The sequence below is a fragment of the Anopheles arabiensis genome, chromosome 2, assembly GCF_016920715.1.
Source record: "Anopheles arabiensis isolate DONGOLA chromosome 2, AaraD3, whole genome shotgun sequence".
Classification (NCBI taxonomy): domain Eukaryota; kingdom Metazoa; phylum Arthropoda; class Insecta; order Diptera; family Culicidae; genus Anopheles; species Anopheles arabiensis.
In genome coordinates this window covers 20,317,453-20,337,114 of record NC_053517.1, presented here as the reverse complement: position 1 = coordinate 20,337,114, position 19,662 = coordinate 20,317,453, and the positions used below count along the sequence as shown (strand labels likewise).

The window sequence follows — 19,662 nt, the reverse complement described above, 5'->3', positions numbered from 1 at the left end:
AAAAATGAAAAAATAATCAATTACACTGGTGAAATGTACATGGTGACATGAAATAATATGTGTGGCGAATGGTTCAAGGAACTGTCGTTAAATGGTTTGCTGCTGTCGTGACAAACGTTAAATGGAAAGCAACGAATCCACCCCCAAAAAAGAGATTCCCCGGAAGAAAGATGCTCAAACATCGCGCCTTTTGATCTCGAATGTAATCAAATTGAAATGTAACCAACCAAGTTACGCACTGCTGAGCTTACCACCCACCGTTAAGCTTTTCACGCCAATGTGTGAACCAGAAGCTGAATGCCCTGAGGATAGTTCCGCTTTAACACGCCCCCTTATGCCATGTGGAGGAACTCCTGGAACGTTGGAAGCAAGAAAAAGGTTAAAAGTAACCTGAAACTGATGGAGCACCACTTTCACAAGCAAATTGAGGTCACCGGCCATGATGTCGTAGAACCATATCGCCAGCATATTGGAACGGAAAAATAGGGAGCAGTTCCAGGCAGAACGACTTGACCATCTCGTACCTACGGCACATTGCGAACGGGTATTAATTTCCTGTTTTCTGGTTTTCTGTGCACCTAACACCAATCGAACGGTAGACGGCGTCATGTGCTGGGATGCAGCACAGCTCTGCTTCAAAACATCCTTATTACCATGTGATTAAATTTAAAGATTGCCGTTCACTCAAACTGTTATCTGCCGATGTCGTGCCGATGTACACAGAAGAATTCTAATTGAATTTGTCGACCCATCTTGCTCAGGGAGTAAGAATAGAAGCAATGGATTGAAGAAACCAACCGGCCATGACAGCATCCAATGGTATCAAATTTCTAAGAAACTGAATTACATTACACAGCTGGACAGTTTTACAGTGATATGGAAAGCAGGGGGGCATCAGCATTTGCAGGGGAAAACAATGTGCTTTTTTTACATTTCTGCATTGCGTCTGGTTTGCGTACTTACTGGAAAAGGGACAAATATGTTTCGTTTTTTTTTTGTCTTCAAACACACGAAACTTAAAAGGTAGTACATAAAACATTACTTTATTCATACGACACTCTTTACAGTCGCGTACAGCAATCGTTTTTTGTGTAATAACAATAAGATATACACACCCTGTATGAGACGGTACGCCGCGGTACGTACCGCGAATTACCGTTGTGGCTGGCAAGCTGTTTCTCCTACCGTACCGCACCGACCGTCAGCAGTAGCAGCGGGAGCAGGGGGAGAAGGAGGAGAAGGAGAAGCGACACCGTGACGTACTCACCGGGGACACGGACCGCACCGGAGCAGAGCTCATTTTCAATCCTATCACAGTTGAGGAAGTGCTTGTCGGTGGACAGCAGCTTGGCGATGCGGCGCAAAAACACGGCCGAGTCCGGTTTGCAGATGTAGCGAGCATTGTCGTACACGCAGTTTTCGTACGCATACCGAGCACTGTATAAATGGGGACGAAGAAAGAAAGAAAAGAACAAACGCAAAAAAGATAGACCGAAGAAAAACGGGTTACTAAGACCGTTGCCACTGGCAGTGTGGTGCAGTAGTGCAGTGGCGCTGGGTAGGCCTTGCTTACCAGCAAAAGTTTACGTATTGAACATTGATCGACTGCTTGGTGACGCGGGCCATCTCCTCCTTCAGCACGCCTATGAATTGGTTCGAGCAGAGATCCCACTCGGGATGTACCAGCTGGAAGCAGCTCTTGTGCCGTAGAAATTCTGCCGAAATGGTAACAAAAAACATTGCACCTGTCATTCGTGTAGCTCTTTTTTTAACGTTTTCCTGTTCTTATTTTAGGAGGACACCCAACAAGGATCAGCATCATTTGATACTTACCACGCTGGAAGGCTTGATCGTAGCACAGATACTCGTACAGCTTCTGTGCACCGTACACTTCGTTTTCGATAATTTTCCGCTGCCGCGCATTGACGCACTCCCTCAGATACTGGCGGACGCATTCCATACCGCGGTTGAAGATCCTTGTTTGAGGAGGGCACAACAAAACAAATGGCAATGCAAGCAAGAACTCGGTATGTGGGCGTCTCCATTAGAGGTGAGGTTACACAGTAATACCTACAGGCACCGGCTGTTGATTTCCTCCAGCGAGTCGGGAATTTTGACCGCATGCAGTGCTTCGACCGCAACGGTTGGGGTGAAATTACGGAAGCAATTACCGAGCAACTGTCCTGCCCGGCCACATGCCGTTTCGGGGATGGCACCGTAGGCGACTGGAAGCATGCAGACTAAAAACAGGGAGGAAAGGGGAGAAAATATGTGATGTGAGCCGATAGAAACAATCAACATTCTGTACCCTTTCATTCTCTTTCTCTCTCTCTCTCTCTCCAGTGTACTCTTCAGTCTGTGACAGTGATAACGTATCGAACCGGATGGAGATGGCAAAGAGAGCAATATCGAACCCTGTCATGTAATCGTTTACTTTATCCGTGCGTTTCGAGGATCTTTGTCTTAATCATGATTCCCGCAAACACCGCAAGGGGCATAAGCATCACTTAGGAAAAGCGATTGACGGGTTTTACCCGCCGGTGTTTAGTTGGAAATAGTTTATACCGTCCCACCGTTCCGTCGGATAAACGACCCATTCAACTCGTTCTCGCTAATCAGTGTGAAGCTAAAGCATGCCAAACATCACAACGCCGCAGGCAATCTGCCGGGTAAGATTCGTTACTACGGACTGGGAAAATTGTTTTGCGCTAATTGACTTATTTCTAGGCAGATAATGTTGGGCCGTCCTTAATCAAGCGGAAATATTCGCACGAAATATCCACCACACGCAAGAAGCCGAGCAACGTGGGTGAAGAAGCGTGGGTAGGGTTTGTCCCTTTGACTTTGCTACCAAGCCACCATAACCGAAGGTGGTAACCGGCCATGGAGGTGGTACCGTAATGTCAGGGGCAGTCCGTCAGTGCAAAGGTTGGTCTCGGTAATGGTATTGCGGTACAATGAATAATTTGATAAACGCCAGCAGATGTATACGGTGATCACCACTCACTGTTTGATCTACTGCTCGCCGGTCGCTTTTTGCCACTTTCCAGATACTTACATCCCCATAATGTACACCCACATATCCACCAGACGATGCGTAGTCCACGTTCCGTGCGCTTAACCGACATGTTTAGCAGTGATGCAAACGAGGTAATTTTATCATGTTCTCTCAAGCACAGTAAAATTGATGGTTTCTTTTTTTCATGTACACTGCATACTGCACAACCTACGAACTCACACTACACACACAATGTAATATTACTTAGTTTTGTAGCCACACTCCACTTCACTTGCTGCAACGGTTCACGCACTTGCATGGCGCTGCCCAACTCGTCCACTCGCGGGAAAAAAACTTATCTCACCCAGCCGCCAAAGCTTTTTATTGCAACCATTCTCAAGCGCGCGAGAAATTTGTCTGACTTGACTGATGATTCGTCGATGGTCGGCATGGTGGTGGCCGATATCATCACCCAAACCCGGCATAGCGCGCGCTTTTCGGCAACACAAAACCGAAGCCGCGCGGCTAACGAACCGAACTGATGGCCCGTGAGTGCCCCGAGCGCGTTTGTCGCTCACGATCGCGCGCAAACTCGGCCCCGCGTGTGGAAAGGAAGAAAGGAAGTTTATATTACTTCCAGCCACCAGTGCTGTTTGTGTGTTTGTTTCTGTGTTTGATTGGCTCATCATTCGCAGAGTTTTGCTATCGATGAGGACAGCTTGTTTGCGCTGGTTAAATAATGATTGCTTATAGTGGCTTTTTAGCTACGATGACCGGCTTTGTATAGCAATTGTGTGTTTGAGTGTGGAGCAATATTGATTAATTATATTATGATAAACTTATCAGGTTCTTCTATTGCTGTACTTCGTTTCTTTATCTCCGCGTACCAGAGTATGATAAAGAATATTCTAATCCGTCAGCTCCGTACGTAATATGATACCGACCATCATCTAACACATTTCACTTTCATCGTCCGCGAGAACGGGGCGGTCGATGGATTGTGTGTAGTAAAATTAAAAAACTTTATCAATTACTAAGGTGTTGAAGCTTTTGAAGTAGAAAATTGACGTTTCATTCACATTCACTCGCAAAAGCACAACCATTTCGGGCAAGCGAATGGTGTGGTGTCCTGTGCTCTAGCTCAAAAGCTCACACACATCGCAAGAAATAGAAGGAAATGGGGAAAAAGAATTTCAATTGCTTTCTTTTCTGTTTTACAATATGCTGAATGCTGCTGAGAGTGGTTGAAAGTTTTAATGTAAACGCAAAGTGTAGCGTACCAAAAAAGAAGAGACGCTGTGTTTGTGAATTTTGTTTGGTTTCCCGTTGCTCATCGATGGTGGGAGCTTGCTTTCATTTATTTGGGACTGTTAGCGAGATGTTTATTTTCGAAAGTTGTTCTTCGTACTCTTTGCACGGGTGTCCATGTGCTAAAAAAAGTAACCGTAAAACAACTGTAACAGAGATAAAGAAGTACAATCGGTACGTTATAGCAGTGCTTGGAGGAAAGCTTCAAGTAGAGGCAATTTCCGACAGCAGGATCTCATAGCAGAATCAAACAAACTTCTTGTAAGGAAGGAAGCTGTTTGTCTTCATCCTTCCATCTAATGAAAGATGACGCCTGACATGATTTTTCATAATCCGCACTCACACACACACACACACGCATCATGATTGATGCATCATCATAGTCAATGCATCCACGGTGATTGATACCTGGAACCGAGAACCCCTCGACATAATCAAGCATGTTAGCCGGCTAAGCGTGCGTTTGATAGATGCACGTATGAAGCGATACAAAATACGCTTGAATCAAGTATCTCCCACATCAAGGAGCTTTCGCCTCAAGAATGAAGCGAATGAAGTGCGGCCGATATGGCGTGCTTCGCTTGTGTTGCCCGTGTCGAGTTTTAATAAATCGCCTCTGTAGCGTGCGCTGCTGATAGACGGGATAGGAGAAAAAACCGCAAGCTTTTGCTAAGCCGGAACGAAGGCACGCAATCAAGACACGCCAACAGCAGCAGCAGCAGCAATCGTGTGCCTGCCGGGGGAAAGTTTTACCATCAATATCACTAGCAATAAGCGACCGACTGGTTCGGTGGAGCTTGGATGATGCTGGAGATTGTTTTGACTGACGCATCCGTGGAACCAGGACGTCAGCTATACCCATCAAGATCTGGTAAGTGAAACCAGCAAAATAAAAACAACTTTTGTTGTGGTTTATTTTTGCGTGTGGGGGTTTTTCCTGCGAAAAATTAATGTTGGAATTTCATGTAATAAATATGAAGAGAGACGGAATCCCTTCTGGAAGCTTTCTTCATCAATTATACAGTTGAAACTATGGGACGTATTGTACATTGTTTAAGAGTGATTCGGATTGCAGTACTGGCTGATCAATACCGGCTTGTAGTAACGAAATACAAGTATGTTAATGAGCGCATTAATTTAGCACTCCCGCGGGAAACGTCCCCCCGGGAAGCGCACATTCCACTAAATCAATGCGCCAATTGAATATGTCACTTGAAATGGTATTTAAACGATTTGCAGCCCAATTCCGACAGTGTGTGTATGTATGCTCTTGTTTCGGAATGTATCATTAACACCGATTAAATTGTTTGAATTCTTAATTGTCCGTGTATCACGGGATTGTGGTTTATTAAATCAGGCATTGATTATTCATTTTGCAGTTGATTTCACTCGGTGTGGCCGGCGAAGAAGCACGCCTGATGCGAATTTTGTAACGGTTTTGTGCAATTAATTCTACCATTTATTAACCCTTCAAAGAATTATTCCACAAGTTTCATCTGCTTTGTGTAGAAAACCATTCATATCTTCCGCTTTTTGCTAGCCCCACAAAGAGCGTTGTGAGCTCCCCGAATGGGTTTGGTACCAGCACAACTGCGTATCGATTCGGTTGCGCTACTACATTCAACCTACAAGTGGGTAAGTTTTTGTGTATTTGTGTGTGTCCGTACCGTCTGCACTAGATAGCAGGAACAACAAAAAGGACATGGAGAAAAGTTTCCCTCTGCTTGGCGTGATTGAAAACGCCCGAAAACAAATGAACACACAAAAACAATGGAAAGGAATATTGATAACGAGACGTGACAGATGTATGATGATAAAGAATCCAACGCCCTCGCCACTTGCTCCCTCCCCTCCTTCCCCTTTCCGTTAGTGTACATACAACTCAACGAACTTTGCTTAAAGCAGATAGCGGGAGCTTTGCGCTTTTTTGGAGATAGCGGTCGTTCGCATCGAAGCAAGCGTCGAACGCTTTGCTCCCTTTTGGTGTGGTGGACAGCATAAGAAGAGTACATTAGAAATAATGTTTTTGCTCTTACTTTATCTGGCAAACGTGTCAGGTGTGTTGCACGTGTCCCTTTTTTATCCACAAACACCCGGAAATGGATGATCATGCACAGTCAGCATTATCGTGGTGCACACACTGTTACCATAACACACTGTTACCATAACACACTGTTACCATGCTTCAGTTAAACTGTGATGATAATTAAATCCATTTCAACATGCGGACGCCACGCTTTACGATAAACAATGCATACTAAAACGCTGCCGGGCTGTGCCGGATGATGCGTGCTAACTTAATGTACAGCAAGTTCGGCTTACCCATATGGGTACACTTCGTATTGGTTAGTGGTACATCGACTTGTTGTCCCGAAATGTTGCTGCACACTTGCTCGGAGCAACTTTTCCGCATAAGTTTCTCCCGTGCGGGCAACAGATGGTCGGATAAGTGTGGATCTTGTAGTGTATAGTTTGGGTCTCAACAGCAAGCACATGGCATGGCTCGGAAACTTTGCCTGTTAGTTCAGCGTCGAATGAAATAAGCATTAAGCGGGTGTACGTTTTAATTATACATTTTTCTTTAGCTCCACAAGAATTTCATCTTATTTTAACCAATGCCCCTACGGTTGAGTACATCACACAATTAATAAATTTAATTGGGTTTTTTTAAATATTTTTTTTGACATTAAAAAACCACCGAAATCGTGATGCTGTGGCCGTGGGTTTGCTGGTTTATTTAATTAAAACATTTTTCACACCACGGTGTACACCCATTTCCTGTTCTTCCATCGCTGCTAAATAGCCGTATCTGCCAGGCCTGCTGCCCGCTCGCAAACGATCTGTGTATATTAATTAACTTACCTTTCACAGTCACGAAACAGCGAAAAAAGAAAACATAAAAAAACGAAACAAAAAAAAACCGCGCAAAACCCCACCCAACCTATCATCTACTACTGGGCTAGACCAAAAACAGATACCATCCGAAAGTCCGGCAGGAAATTTACCGGCATCCTTTCACAGCAGCAGAGAAAATGGGATACTCATGGTGTTTGTGTATTTGTGTGTGTGTGTACACTCTTTCTAAGGAAACGCAACAATACCAGCAACAAAACGAAAATCACATCGTTCCGGTCCAGGTTTGGGGGGCAAAAACACAAATTGAGGCAGTGTGTTTGTGTGGGTGTGTGCGCTTTCCGGGGAGGAAAAGTCTGGCTCATTTGATTTCACGCGCGACAACTGAATTCCGAGAAGTTCTGTCCGGCTGCTAACACGTGATGGCACGTGTTTGAAATACGTATTGGTTCAACCCAGGCCGGGGCCGGGTCGTCGAAGTGTACCCCATGCTGAATGGATAATTTCGGCTTCTGCTTTTGGCTGCTGGTGGCTGTGATCTGACCGAAGAATGTAAAACCGAGTTGTTAGAAATCTTTTCCAACTGCCTTCGGGTAAGGGGTCACAAACGATGGGGCCTTAGTCCCAAGTGGATTATTTTTATTTTATTTATGTTTTCGGACAGGTTGAGAATCTGACCCTGAACAACATTCCGCCACCGGCGCCCTTGCTTTTTGTATTCAATGCAGCCAACCGGCGGCATTGAACGAACTACACATACTTTTTTTTGAAAAAAAAAAAACAACAACAACCTTTCCTTTGATAGTGTCTCACAAGTGGCATACCGAGAGAATGAAAATTAAATCATGAACGCTCAATCAACACCTCGGCAAAGCAAAGTCTGTGTCTGTGCATTACAGGGTTTTCCAGGAGTTCTCATAGCTGTGAGACACTTGTTTGACTCTTTCTTAGGTGAAATGAACTTAATATAATGGGAATTGGACTCTACAGCACTCTTGTTGGTCCAAATCCAATAGGAATTTCGAAGAAGCCCATCCAAAAAGGGTGCCATAGAGTCCAATTTCTAACATATGAAGTTCACTGCACATAAGAAAAAGTCAAGGAAGTGTCCCACAACTATGAGAACACCTCGAAAACCCTGTATTGGGGATACATTTTCCGAGTACAATGAGCACTTACAGGTTTGTTTACGTTCGTAAGTTGTTTGATTTTGTAGCTAGGCTTTTTGTGTTGCGTTTAGCTTGTTAAGAAGTTTTCTCCGTAAACTTTTCTTTGGTACAGGCTTTGTGCGGAACAAATCGCAAAGCGCAGCTTAGCAAAGGTGGATGGATGATGGTTTGACGCTCTGCTGGTAACTCAGCTACTGAGATACATTGAACATTGAGCCGAATGAGCGGAATGGCAAGAGTGATGCGGTGGGTGCGGCGGATTAATGGCTACCACCCATATCCGTGCAGCGTGTGAGTGGTGGAAGCTCGTTCCGACTAGCGTAGCCATGGTAACGCGCAGCAGTACGGCCAAGCAGCACTCGGTGGTTTCCATGGGAAAGCTCAGTTTGTACTATTCGCTCTATCGCACCGGTTCACTATACAGCATATCCGGCTAGCAAAGGGCCCCCGAAAGCATCCGAAACGGAAGTGTGGCGTGTAGTGTAGCGTTTCGCGCGTTAGTCGTGTTATCGCTCGACAGAAACTAGCACGTGCCGGCAAGTGTATAGTGCTGCTTCTGTACCGTATGCGTGATGCGTGCACTGGTTTGATGTGTGGAATAATGTTGTAAGTAAGGTAATCGGTGAAAAGTGAATGTGAGAAAACCGGTGTAAAATATTGCATCAAACATCCAAAAAGCTTCGAAAAGTAATTACAAACCAAAATGAGGCCCCACATCAAAATGCAACACCACACCGCGATGATGCTGAGGATAATTGTTTTCGGTTACATTTTCACCACCACCTTCTGCGGTAAGTAAACAGTAAACAGTGGCCTCAAAAGCAGATTAGTTGAGCTGAAGATGAGCCGAAAACGTGACGTGGTAGAACACGGTGCGATCTGGTACAATATACATCTATATGAGAAAACCTTTTTCCCCTTCGTTCGTTATTAACTACTATTGCAATCGTTCGCTCAGAAACCCAATAGTAGCCCTCAGGGTAGGATCCTCAAATAAGCGCAACAAAAAAAACAGCGAAAAAACGGGCCAGCCAGGACATACATAGATCCATCTAATGGAATTCTTTCAACCTTGTCTGGTAGCGCAAGCCGTAGATTGCCCCCAAGCATGAACGAAGTGTGTTGAAAGACTTTCGGGCCATCCCGCCCGGTTTTTTGCTTCTTACGCGACATGGTGATAAACAAACAAAGACATAATGGGCAAGTCTACGTTCGTCTACGCAAGCTTGGCTAATAAAATCATCCATAAATTGAGCCGCCCAAAATATAATGGATCCCGGCCCCGAGGCCATAAGGTGCAAAAAATGTAACATTTAATGCCTAGGCGGGCACGTGCAATGCTTTCGCTTAAAGTTAGTCAAAGGTTCGAGAGTAACAATTTTGAGTTTTACATTCCGGCTACGGTTTTAGTAGTCTCCAACAGGGATTTCATTCAGAAGCATCTGCAAAATGGTACGAAAACTGTTCTACCGAAATGTTCGTTTAGTATGTTCATTTACCCATAACACGGTAAAGGTAGTGAAAGCTAAAGGTCCATTCCTAGACCGTTTTTCCCAGAACGAAACAAAGAATTTGAGTTAGGGGGGCAATCGAATTAGGACAAGCACAAGCAATGCAAGCTGAACGAATGAACGAATTAGCAACTTCACTAACGACACTCTTGTCCACAGCAGATTGTAACTTCATTATGAGGCGTTAATGAGACTAATCTACCTTCCAAAAGCATCATCACATCCCAGTGCCCTGCGTGTCGTTTTCTAGTGCTCAATTTTACTTTAGAAGTTTATCATTTTCAAGCTTCGATAAAAAGATTAAAATGGTCATTCTGAAGGGAAGAGAATGGCATTATCGTGCTGCTGTGCTGCTGCAGGAGATTATAGCAGTAGAGGAAGATAAAACAAGTGCTTGTTGGACAGTGTATGATACATACTAAATTTAGCTTCAACCTCACTTTGTCTTATTTATAGCGCACAACAAAAGGCACGATAAAGATAAATCATTAAAACTCTACCCAGCAAACCGTTGTACCGGTGTCAGAAAGATAATGCAAACCAAAAATGGAATGGAATGAAAAGGAAATGATGTTTTCTTTATGGTTTTGGGGCATTTTTCTAAGAGGGAACGTTATAACAAGCTTTCTAGAAATAGAAGCGAAATGTAAATGAAAAAATAATGCTCGCTTCTGCTTAAAAAGTTCATACAAAAATGACGGACGGACCGTGTTCGTTACGAGCTCTCTAAATGATGTTATGCCATATCTATTTGATTTCAACTTCAACCTAATAACTGCGGAAATTCAAACAAGAGAGAAATTATGTAAATGTCGCAAATCAATGTAGCACACAGAAATGAATGGTTTGTAAATGTAAATCCCAGCCACTAAAAAAAAAGGTTCCATTTCAATCTTCTCCCGTTTGGATTGGGGAGGAAAGCTTTCAAGAAAAGTGTGCAACCCACGGGTTCCGGGCATCACAAAGACCCATAGCTGTAATCCTTTTCTATTGTATGTCTGACCCACAGCCCCCCCCCCCCTCAAAGTATTGTGCCATTCCGTTCCAGGCGGGCATTGAAAGTGCTTCATTTCCGTACTCAGCGTACCGGCCTCGGAATAACGTTTGACATATTTTGCACTCTTACTCTCTCTCTCTCTCTCTCTCTCTCTCTCTGCAAGCGTCGGCAAGTTAAAGTTGAGTGGAGACACATCTTAAAACCAGTGTGTGTGTGTGTGTTTGTTGCTTTTTTTTTAAGTGCACCTTGACCATGATTTATGACGATCGTCGTGCCCGTTTTGTCTGCCTCTTTCCGGGTGGGACGGTAGGTAGTCGCCCTCGCCGAAAAAGCTATTGCCGACGTACACGCGACGATGCGTAAATGCCATCCCGCGTGTACTGTCTGTCCGTTCGCCCTACCACGGGGTACACTGCATTCTTTGCCGATGTCGAAAGCGAAATTCCGGCTACGAGGAATCTTGTACAGACTAACGGAAATAATTCAAACCCCGCCCTCGACCTTAGATCCCACACACACACGCACTCATAGATACTTGTTACTTTAGCTTAAACCCCATCACCACCACCGAACAACTCTCTAATACCGACGATAATCATGTTTTGAGCAGTCCGGTTCACCCACGGCCCCAACATGGGGTTATGGCATGGCATGGCATGGCATGACATAGCATGGCAACATCACGATGGCAGCCTGGACCTGTTTACTTGTGTGGGCGATAAATATCCGCCCCGAAAGGAAAGTATTTGATCATCAATGGGCTGGCTAGCACACGCGGGGGTAGAGAAGAATTTCCCCAGCGACAAGGGGAGCACGGCTGGAACACGATGCCGACCACAACCACGACGATGGCGACAGGATCAACGATTGGGGGTATTAACGTGGTCGTAACAAAAATATCACCACCACTGAGAGCGAGGACAGACAGGCGAAGGTTTTGCTAACACGTGTTGCACGGCACTATTGTAGGCTGTAGATACTACTCCTGGTCCCCGCGTCCCGTAAAGGTTACTCTTTAGCAATCACGATTCGACGGGCAGCCTGTCGAAAGGAACAGCGAGAATGGTGTATTCTGTTCAACAAACTTCCATCAAACCAGTTCCAGTGATTCAATCCCGTTAGCGCCTTGTCTGACGCAACCTACAGCAACAAAACAGCTCACACACGACACACGCTGCGCTTTTCCTCTTTCTTTTCCAGAGCCTGGCAACACGTTGGCAGCCTTCCCCGAACCGGTCTGCGGACAGATTTCCCAGATGCTCGACGGCTGTTTTCACAACGTCACGCCTAACGCTACCGCCGAGCTGCTGCACACGGTGCAGATTCCAGAAACCATCGAGCAGATCAACAGCCGCTGCCTGTACGTCGTAGCCTACTGCTTGTATTGCGTGTGATTTCCTTTGGTTCCTTTGCTTCGGTTTTTTTTTCCAATTTGAACCAACCGCTTCTAAACCCCGTTCCCATTAATTCCCACACCCATGCTTTACTCGTTCCAGGCTGTTCAATCGGGGCATGGACTGCGTGGAACGCTATCTGGATGTGTGCGTAGACGCGAAGGAGCGGTTCATCATCGACAGTGAGGTGTACGGTGCGAAGCGATTGTATCAGTTCCTGTGCCGCGATCGAGCATTCCAGCAAGGTAAGGCAAGGGTAAAAATGGACATTTGTGCGGGTTGGTTTTGACTCTAACTCTGACGCCCATTGCAATCTGCAATCTGCAACACAAAATGTACCTTTTTTGGACTTGACAGTGTGTGCAATATCCTGGGACGATAACATCGACAGTTCTAACAGCCTAACAGCCCTTCCCATCTTCAATTTGTTGCAGAATTTCTCTGGCACAAGGACTGCTTCCAGCTGGTGCATCGAGATCTGGACTCCTGCTCGAAACGGTTCGTCTCCATTCTGAAGGAGGAAATTGCCAAAACCACCGAACAGTCGCTCAACGAGCAGTACATGCATTTTTGCTGGTAAGCTTACCTCGCACCTTCACCTTCTTCTTCTCATACCATATCGCAATCATTCAGTCAATTCAATTTCTCCTCTCTCTCTCTCCGCTTGCTCTTTTTCCCCATCTTGCATCGGACTCGGGCGGGGGCTCTAGTGCTCGATACGCGTACGAGAACTGCGTGTACATCAGCGCCCGGTACAAGTGCAAACCGGACTCGGCCGTGTTTTTGCGCCGCATCGCCAAGCTACTGTCGAGCGATAAGCACTTTCTCAACTGTGATAAGATCGAAACCGAGGTGTGCTCGTCCGTTGGCCGGCCGGCTGCTCGATGGTGGTGGTGGTGGTCGTCGTCGATGGCCGCGCTGTTCGTATTGTCGTTCGTCGTCAACGCTTAGAAGAGGCATGTGGACAGGGTTTCGGAAAATGTAATCCTATTTTCCGAAGCACCCGCTACAAAACCCCCGGTAACCTCGGTGATCAATCCATCCATTCATTGTCACATCCGGTAGGGTTCTTTTGCTTTTGCTTCATGTCCACACTCGACCCTTCTTCTCCTCCTCCTTCTCCTCCTCCTCCTCCTCCAACTCTTGAACGAATAGCTTGTTATTGTATTTGGACTTTTACAATGTGTTACACCACCATCGCTTCGCAGTGCGAGCTGGTGGGAATAAAAAAAAGCAAAATTTAACTCAAACTTTTGTTTCGGCGTATGCTGTTTTTTTATTAAATGGAAAGAAAGGACACTTTTGGTGCGACTCTGTGTGATTGATTGTTTACGGTTGTTGAACAGATGAAGAGATAAAAAAGAGGCAAAGAGAAAGAGAGTTAACTTAATTCAAACGTTGTTTTGTTTTTGTTTTGTGTTTTGTCTTCTGCTTTCAACATATTCATCTTTAATCGGATAACAAAAAATAAACAAATCAAAAACACGAACATAAAAGTTTACTTGTGCTTGAGGGCAGATGAAATATGTTGGCATCGTTTGTATCGCCTTTGCATACAGTTCCTCCATTGCAAAGAGCGCAGAGCTGCATAAATAAAATGGTGCAATTTTGGCACCATGCCAAACACAGTGCCTACTCTGACAGCGGAACAAGCGAAACATGAACGGGCTGGATTTTACGTGCGACTTTGCTCCTGCTGCGTGCCAGCCCCAACAAAACCTAATGGCTTTTGTTTTACGGCATCTGTTGTGGGGAAAATCCCTCGCGAAGACGGGATGTGACGGGGTTGGGGTTTTCCCCCAAAAAGAACTTCAAGCCGTGTACCGTACAAAACACAAACCGTGCCTTCTCGTATTCGTTTACTTCAAACCTATTTATTTGTCGTTATCAAAAAGTGCACGTGAAGTGAAGCATCTTATTTCAAACCAAATCTGAAAGAGGCAACATTCTTTAGCATCAATGGAAGGGAGTGTAATTTAACGCTTATTATTTGGCAAGTTTGTCCCAGAACACCGTTCCCCCTGGGTGCAAATCGTTAATGTTTTATGGAGGCAAGAAAGGTGGTTTGGGTTGTCACGTTGGTACGTTGAGAGTGATTAATTTTTACATGAAAATTATTATTTTCTACCGAATCTACCGAAAACCTATTGCGCTGATTGAATTTCTTAAATTGTTTTGTGGGTTTTGCAGCACACGATTGCATACCCACACACTGGCGCGGGGGGGTAATGTGATGTTGATTGATTTTCGCTGTTTATTGTCCGCCCTTTTGTCGTTCATTCATCAATTGAATGAAATTCATAATACAAGCCAAATTCTCCTTACAGTCGAAGTAGGCCAGGCGGGGTTGGATGAAGCTTCCACGTAACAGCTCATGGAGACGCCTGGTACGTTTGTCGATGGAGACGCCTAGTACACTCATCCATGATGGAGACGCCTGGTGCCTGGTACTTGGCTCTATTTTGGACTTGTAGGTCAACAAGATCGTTCGAGAACGGACAGCACTGTACTGTTTTGTTAGCGATAAAAATGCCCCAAGTCCAAATCAATCGATCAATTCGTGTTTGCTTGCTACAAAGCGAAGAGGGACTGCATTCCATTCTCAACGAAACTTTTACTCTTCGTTAAAATAGGCGTCGGTTACGATTGCCAAAATGACGCGACAGAAATGAATGCGATTCATTTTGAAGCAATCAATCAAAGCTTGAAACGAACTTTGACATGAAATAATAGACACATGCCTGGGGTTTGATTTTTAAAACAACATCCAAGGTAATCACATTCCACTCGAAAAAAGGCAACAGTCTCTGCCTCCGTACCCAAGCGCATTACTTATTAAATTCATGTTTCCTACCGCTTTCGTCACACATGGAGAGTTGCTTAATTTAAATTTCGCACAAACACACACACACACACACACACACACACACACACACACACACACACACACACACACACACACACACACACACACACACACACACACACACACACACAGAGACACCACACACACATACTTAGCATTTCACCCCAAGGATACACGCATAACGGAAGCCTTAAAGGCCAAAGTACATAAGATATGTATGTATGTTTGTACATGCTTTTGGCAAACAGTAGCTCCGCGAAAAGTAGGACAAAAACAAAGTGGTTGAATGAAACATGGAACGAAGGTAGATGGCATTACATTTCGTTCGATTTCCGATACACCTTTTTTCCTTTACTTTTGATCTACTTATCCATCCCCCTTTGAACCTGAAACCTTGTAAGAAGGGAAACTCGTACGCCATCATTTTTGTCTTCCGTATCATTGTAAGGATACTACGAACAGTATCAGTACATTATTCAATAGACGTTATTACGGACGTGACGAAATGGTTCGTAGTTGCTGCCAAACCTCTTTGGTGACGTATTGCACTGTTAACTTTTACTGTCGTACGTGCTTTCAAGTGATAGCAAACAGCACATCGCCTGTACACTTTGCCAATGAAGTGACGCACATACTATTTTTCTTTATTCCAACTGTATATATATAAATAAAACATTAAACTTCCAATTCACTTCACTGCATATGTTCCAGTATATTCCATCAATCTTCTCTAGTTCTTTAATGCATTTTACTACCTTTTAAATGCCGAACGTGGTCGAACACCTTACTGAATATTCCATCAAAAATGCCGCACCCGCACCAAATCCACCGACTGCATTATTCAGAAGCTTCAGTAAGAGGAACGAAAAAAGATGGCCGTGATTTATTAGCAAAAAGTCTAGCAAAAAGTAAAAACGCTCAACCATTCGCGCGACCACATTGCACCCTGTCCTTCATCACCTGCTGTCCATCACAACCAATCTGTGGGCACGTGGCTGTATGTTCCCGCCGTGCGCTAAGCATCCCAAAGTATCCCCGGTGGAAAAATCAATCACTGGCTGGCTGGCTGGCTGGCTGGCTGGCTGGCGGGCTGGCTGCCAGACGACCGTAACCATCATCCCTGGAGAGATTGATGGTAAATATAGGGAATGGTAATATTAATATGCCACCCCGTTGTCCATTCCGCTAAGGGCCAAAAAGCACGACATTCAAATTTACCTTAACCCCTATCGAGTCAAACATCAACCGTACGATTACGGGGTCGTGCAGCAGGAACACACTGTGCGGTTTTTGGTTCCACTATTGATAGACCTACAGCTTGGAGACAACTTCCTGGCAACGGTTTCGGTAGGATCGTCTTGCGGTATCTGGGGCCTGATGACGGTATCGCTATGCCATGATACAAATATAATTGAGTGTAAAAGCGAACGAACGAACAGCCTACGAGAGCGCCGTGTCCTAGCACCGGTTCCGTTGCCGAGCAGGATCATTTTCTCTGACCATTCCTTTTTTCCACATCACTTACCAGCTTCTGTTTGGTGCTTTGGTGCGCGAAAGCAAGGAAACGTCAACAACAGCAAAAAAAAAAACAAGTGCGGGAAATTAAATTACCCATCACCCAATTCACCGCCTGCTCTTCCACATCGGTGGGCTAGATATTCCGACACTCGGGGGAAGAATTTGCACTTACACATTCATTTACGCTCGAGCGATGAAGCAGTGCGAACAGGAACTTTGCGCGGGGTGAGGCCCTATTTTGGATGGCATGGGCAAGACGGCTTCGGCACAAGATATCACCTTGTCTGCCCGGCACAAAAGCGGTGGGGTAACCCCGAGACACAGCGTACAGGAAAATGGCTATAAATTCTCACCGAAGGTCAAACTCGCCCACCCCGTACGGGTACAGCGCGATAAACTCGGGTGCGCGCGCGGAACGAAACCGCCCCTCCCGTAAAGGGGTTGCAAACACTTACTACACACACATCTCTGTGCCGCGAAGCGTATGAGAACTCGAGAACTTGGGGACTTTTTTGTTTTGCCTTGGAGAATAGTTTAGCCCGCTCCGTCTCCTCTTCCTCCTCTTCCGTCGTTTTCATAGTTGGCTAAAACATAAGATTGTTACGATTTATTGACGCTCAACTGTGGCTTCTGCACTTTCTGGGGGATTGAGAATGGGATGAACCGCCCGTTGTTCCGTTTGAACAGACACTGCCGCTCGCGTTAAATTGAAAAGTTATGCGGTAGTGGTAGAAAACAGAACCCCATTCGACTAGTAGGCATTGATTGTACGCGCTCGTTCTGTTTGCCACACGGTAGCGCGAAGGGCAGGTGCGAAATCTAATAACGACATTTTTAAATTATTTAATGGTTGTTCAGAACGACCACTTAGTAGGCTATTTTAGTGCACAGGCCATTGCTGTGCAAGCAATTGATAATACAGATGCATTCAATTAGTGCTAAAAGGATGCCTATGTTATGCTATTATACTTGGCTTTTTTGGTTTTATTTTTATTTTCATGAATTATTTCGAAATCCCTGCTCAGAAGGAGTTCGATCTAAAGACGATTTGAACCCAAGACAGGAATTTAAATTTAAAGCAGTATTCAATACTCACCGGCCGGCTCCTTCAAGGCTAGACGGTTTCTGTTCCCACACAGACCGTCGCCCACGTGTAGAAAGGATTTGACTATTTTGGTTACGTCTAGAAAGTCACCTATACAGCCAAAGAAAGATACGGCAAGGAAGTAGCCAAATTTTAACGCACATGAAAAAAAAGTGTATTTACACAGCCACAAATCATATTGAACAATCGCTTTCAGAGAAATTTGTCTAATTTGTAGTGTTTATTTTTTATGATCACCATACCACCTCGTACCTGTTTTGCTTGCAGATGAGAGACAACAACCAACAACCATTTGAGGCCTAATCCGACCCCCCTTCCAAAAAATATCGCCCCTTAAATTCACCTGTTTAAATATTGTAAAAAAAAGGTACACTTCACCTGGCTTATTAATCGTTGTGTAAACATTATGGTTTATAAGCACCTTGCACTCCGCACTGATATTGCTTACCGGTGCGGAAGAAGTTCTCGCCGTGCTTTGCCATCCGCTTCACGCCACGCTGCTTATCAGAAAGGACAAAGCCGCGGTACACCGTTCAGTGGTACATAACCGAGGTGTGTGTGTGTGTGTGTAAATTCAGTCGATTAAACAAACCATCAACGTAAGCTGTGAAGGACTTTTCATTGCAAAACCGTAGCATGCGAATTAATTTTCACACCCAATTCTTTCGAGAGATGGAGGGAGAGAGAGAGAGAGAGAGGGAGGGAGATACACAGTAGGCGGTGCTTTGCGTTTGTGCGTATTTTAGGACACATTTTTGTTTGCTTTTCGTGCGTATGTGGCTTGCTTGCCGATAGGTGGGCATATGGTCCAAACTTCTAGACGATAGCGCATAATGCCTGTCGGATTTAGAACCTCACATTGCGTCGTGAAATACACAGGTTCAACAAATTCGGTGTTAAGCACGGTTGAGACCACTTTCCCCATATAAGCCGGACGGAGCAAAACATGTGGCACATGTTAAAGGTGCTGTTTGGCAGCCTCATTGCGAGCCACAAACCACCGGGCTTTAGCCGTTTAGCTAATAGCTGTTGGGTACGAAATGCCGTTACTTATAGCTGGAACCACTTTAAACAAACACACACACAAATTAATTCAAAGTTTTCGTTTACCACAAGCGGCGTACAAAACCACAAGCTGGTATAATAATAATGAAGAATAATCACCTTATTGATTTACAAATTTCTGCTTAAACGGCACTACAATGTGGCTAATGCATAATTGACAGCAAGTTTACTCTAATGATTGTAACAAGCAAATATTTAAGCTACTAAAGGTATGGTAATTTCAAATAAAAGCCCTGCCCTGCCTGCGCTCACTAGAACCAACATTCTTATTCTACAGTTCCTGGTCATGGCCTTCTTGTGTGCCATATTTGAATTCCGCTCCAACCGGCTTTAACCTCAGCCGTCGTCAATGGTGATGGTAAATCCCTGTTTGCCCCCAAAACACTGTATCGCGGGCTAGATTAAACTACCACAGACATACAAAACCCGGCAGATTTAAGTTTAACATTGAAAGTCATCCCTTCATCGTTTCGGTATGCTTTTCTCGCCGGAAATCACACGTCCGACATTGTTTTGTTGGATACGTGTTCATTGACACCCACACACACACACACACACTCGCGAGGAAGGATAGTAGGACCTAATGCTAGGCATTTGATAGCTTATTGTATCGAAGCGATGGCATGGCAGCGAGATCTAATATAGTCTAACCCACGCGGAGCACGTGTCCGGCTGGGCAGAAGGTCAAATCCGGCGAATGTCAACAACTACCGGTCGGTCGGTGATGATACTATAAGGGATATCAATGGCGGATATCAAACAGACGGTATCATAATTCCGTTTGTTTTGTGTGCACATGCTTACCACGTCACGCGATAAAGAGAGAGAGAGAGAGAGAGAGAGAGAGAGATATTTGTATCCTTACTGTGCAGCTTGAA

General features: G+C 44.8%; 2 protein-coding genes and 2 long non-coding RNA genes across 9 annotated transcripts; 2 read left to right on the top strand and 2 right to left on the bottom strand.

Moving 5' to 3' along the window:
* Positions 1–1,022: 1,022 nt before the first annotated feature.
* Positions 1,023–3,278, bottom strand: LOC120897533. 2 transcript variants are annotated; one of them, XM_040302496.1, is made up of 5 exons: positions 3,059–3,278; positions 2,075–2,240; positions 1,834–1,976; positions 1,574–1,715; positions 1,023–1,437 (listed from the first exon to the last, which is right to left on the bottom strand). In XM_040302496.1, the coding sequence occupies exons 1-5, from the start codon at positions 3,126–3,128 to the stop codon at positions 1,182–1,184; spliced, it is 777 nt and encodes a 258-aa protein (XP_040158430.1). In that variant the 5' UTR covers positions 3,129–3,278; the 3' UTR covers positions 1,023–1,181. The 2 variants fall into 2 exon arrangements, with proteins under 2 accessions (XP_040158430.1, XP_040158429.1); XM_040302495.1 differs by lacking the exon at positions 3,059–3,278 and having other exon boundaries at positions 2,075–2,381.
* Positions 1,418–3,344, top strand: LOC120897534. Of its 5 annotated transcripts, none has more exons than XR_005738544.1 (6): positions 1,426–1,726; positions 1,795–2,050; positions 2,344–2,669; positions 2,728–2,928; positions 3,051–3,150; positions 3,267–3,344. It is a non-coding gene; the product is annotated as an uncharacterized LOC120897534 (long non-coding RNA). The 5 variants fall into 5 exon arrangements; XR_005738541.1 differs by having other exon boundaries at positions 1,427–1,726; positions 2,984–3,150; XR_005738543.1 differs by having other exon boundaries at positions 1,418–1,726; positions 1,795–2,276; positions 2,728–3,150.
* Positions 3,345–8,727: 5,383 nt separating this feature from the next.
* On the top strand, positions 8,728–13,484 carry LOC120897654. Its single transcript, XM_040302673.1, has 5 exons — positions 8,728–9,119; positions 12,037–12,196; positions 12,333–12,475; positions 12,665–12,806; positions 12,941–13,484. Exons 1-5 carry the CDS (start codon positions 9,032–9,034, stop codon positions 13,179–13,181), a joined length of 774 nt encoding a protein of 257 aa, XP_040158607.1. The 5' UTR covers positions 8,728–9,031; the 3' UTR covers positions 13,182–13,484.
* A 2,298-nt stretch (positions 13,485–15,782) lies between these two features.
* LOC120895695 lies at positions 15,783–17,258 on the bottom strand. Its single transcript, XR_005738371.1, has 3 exons — positions 16,622–17,258; positions 16,315–16,485; positions 15,783–16,216 (listed from the first exon to the last, which is right to left on the bottom strand). It is a non-coding gene; the product is annotated as an uncharacterized LOC120895695 (long non-coding RNA).
* Positions 17,259–19,662: the final 2,404 nt, after the last annotated feature.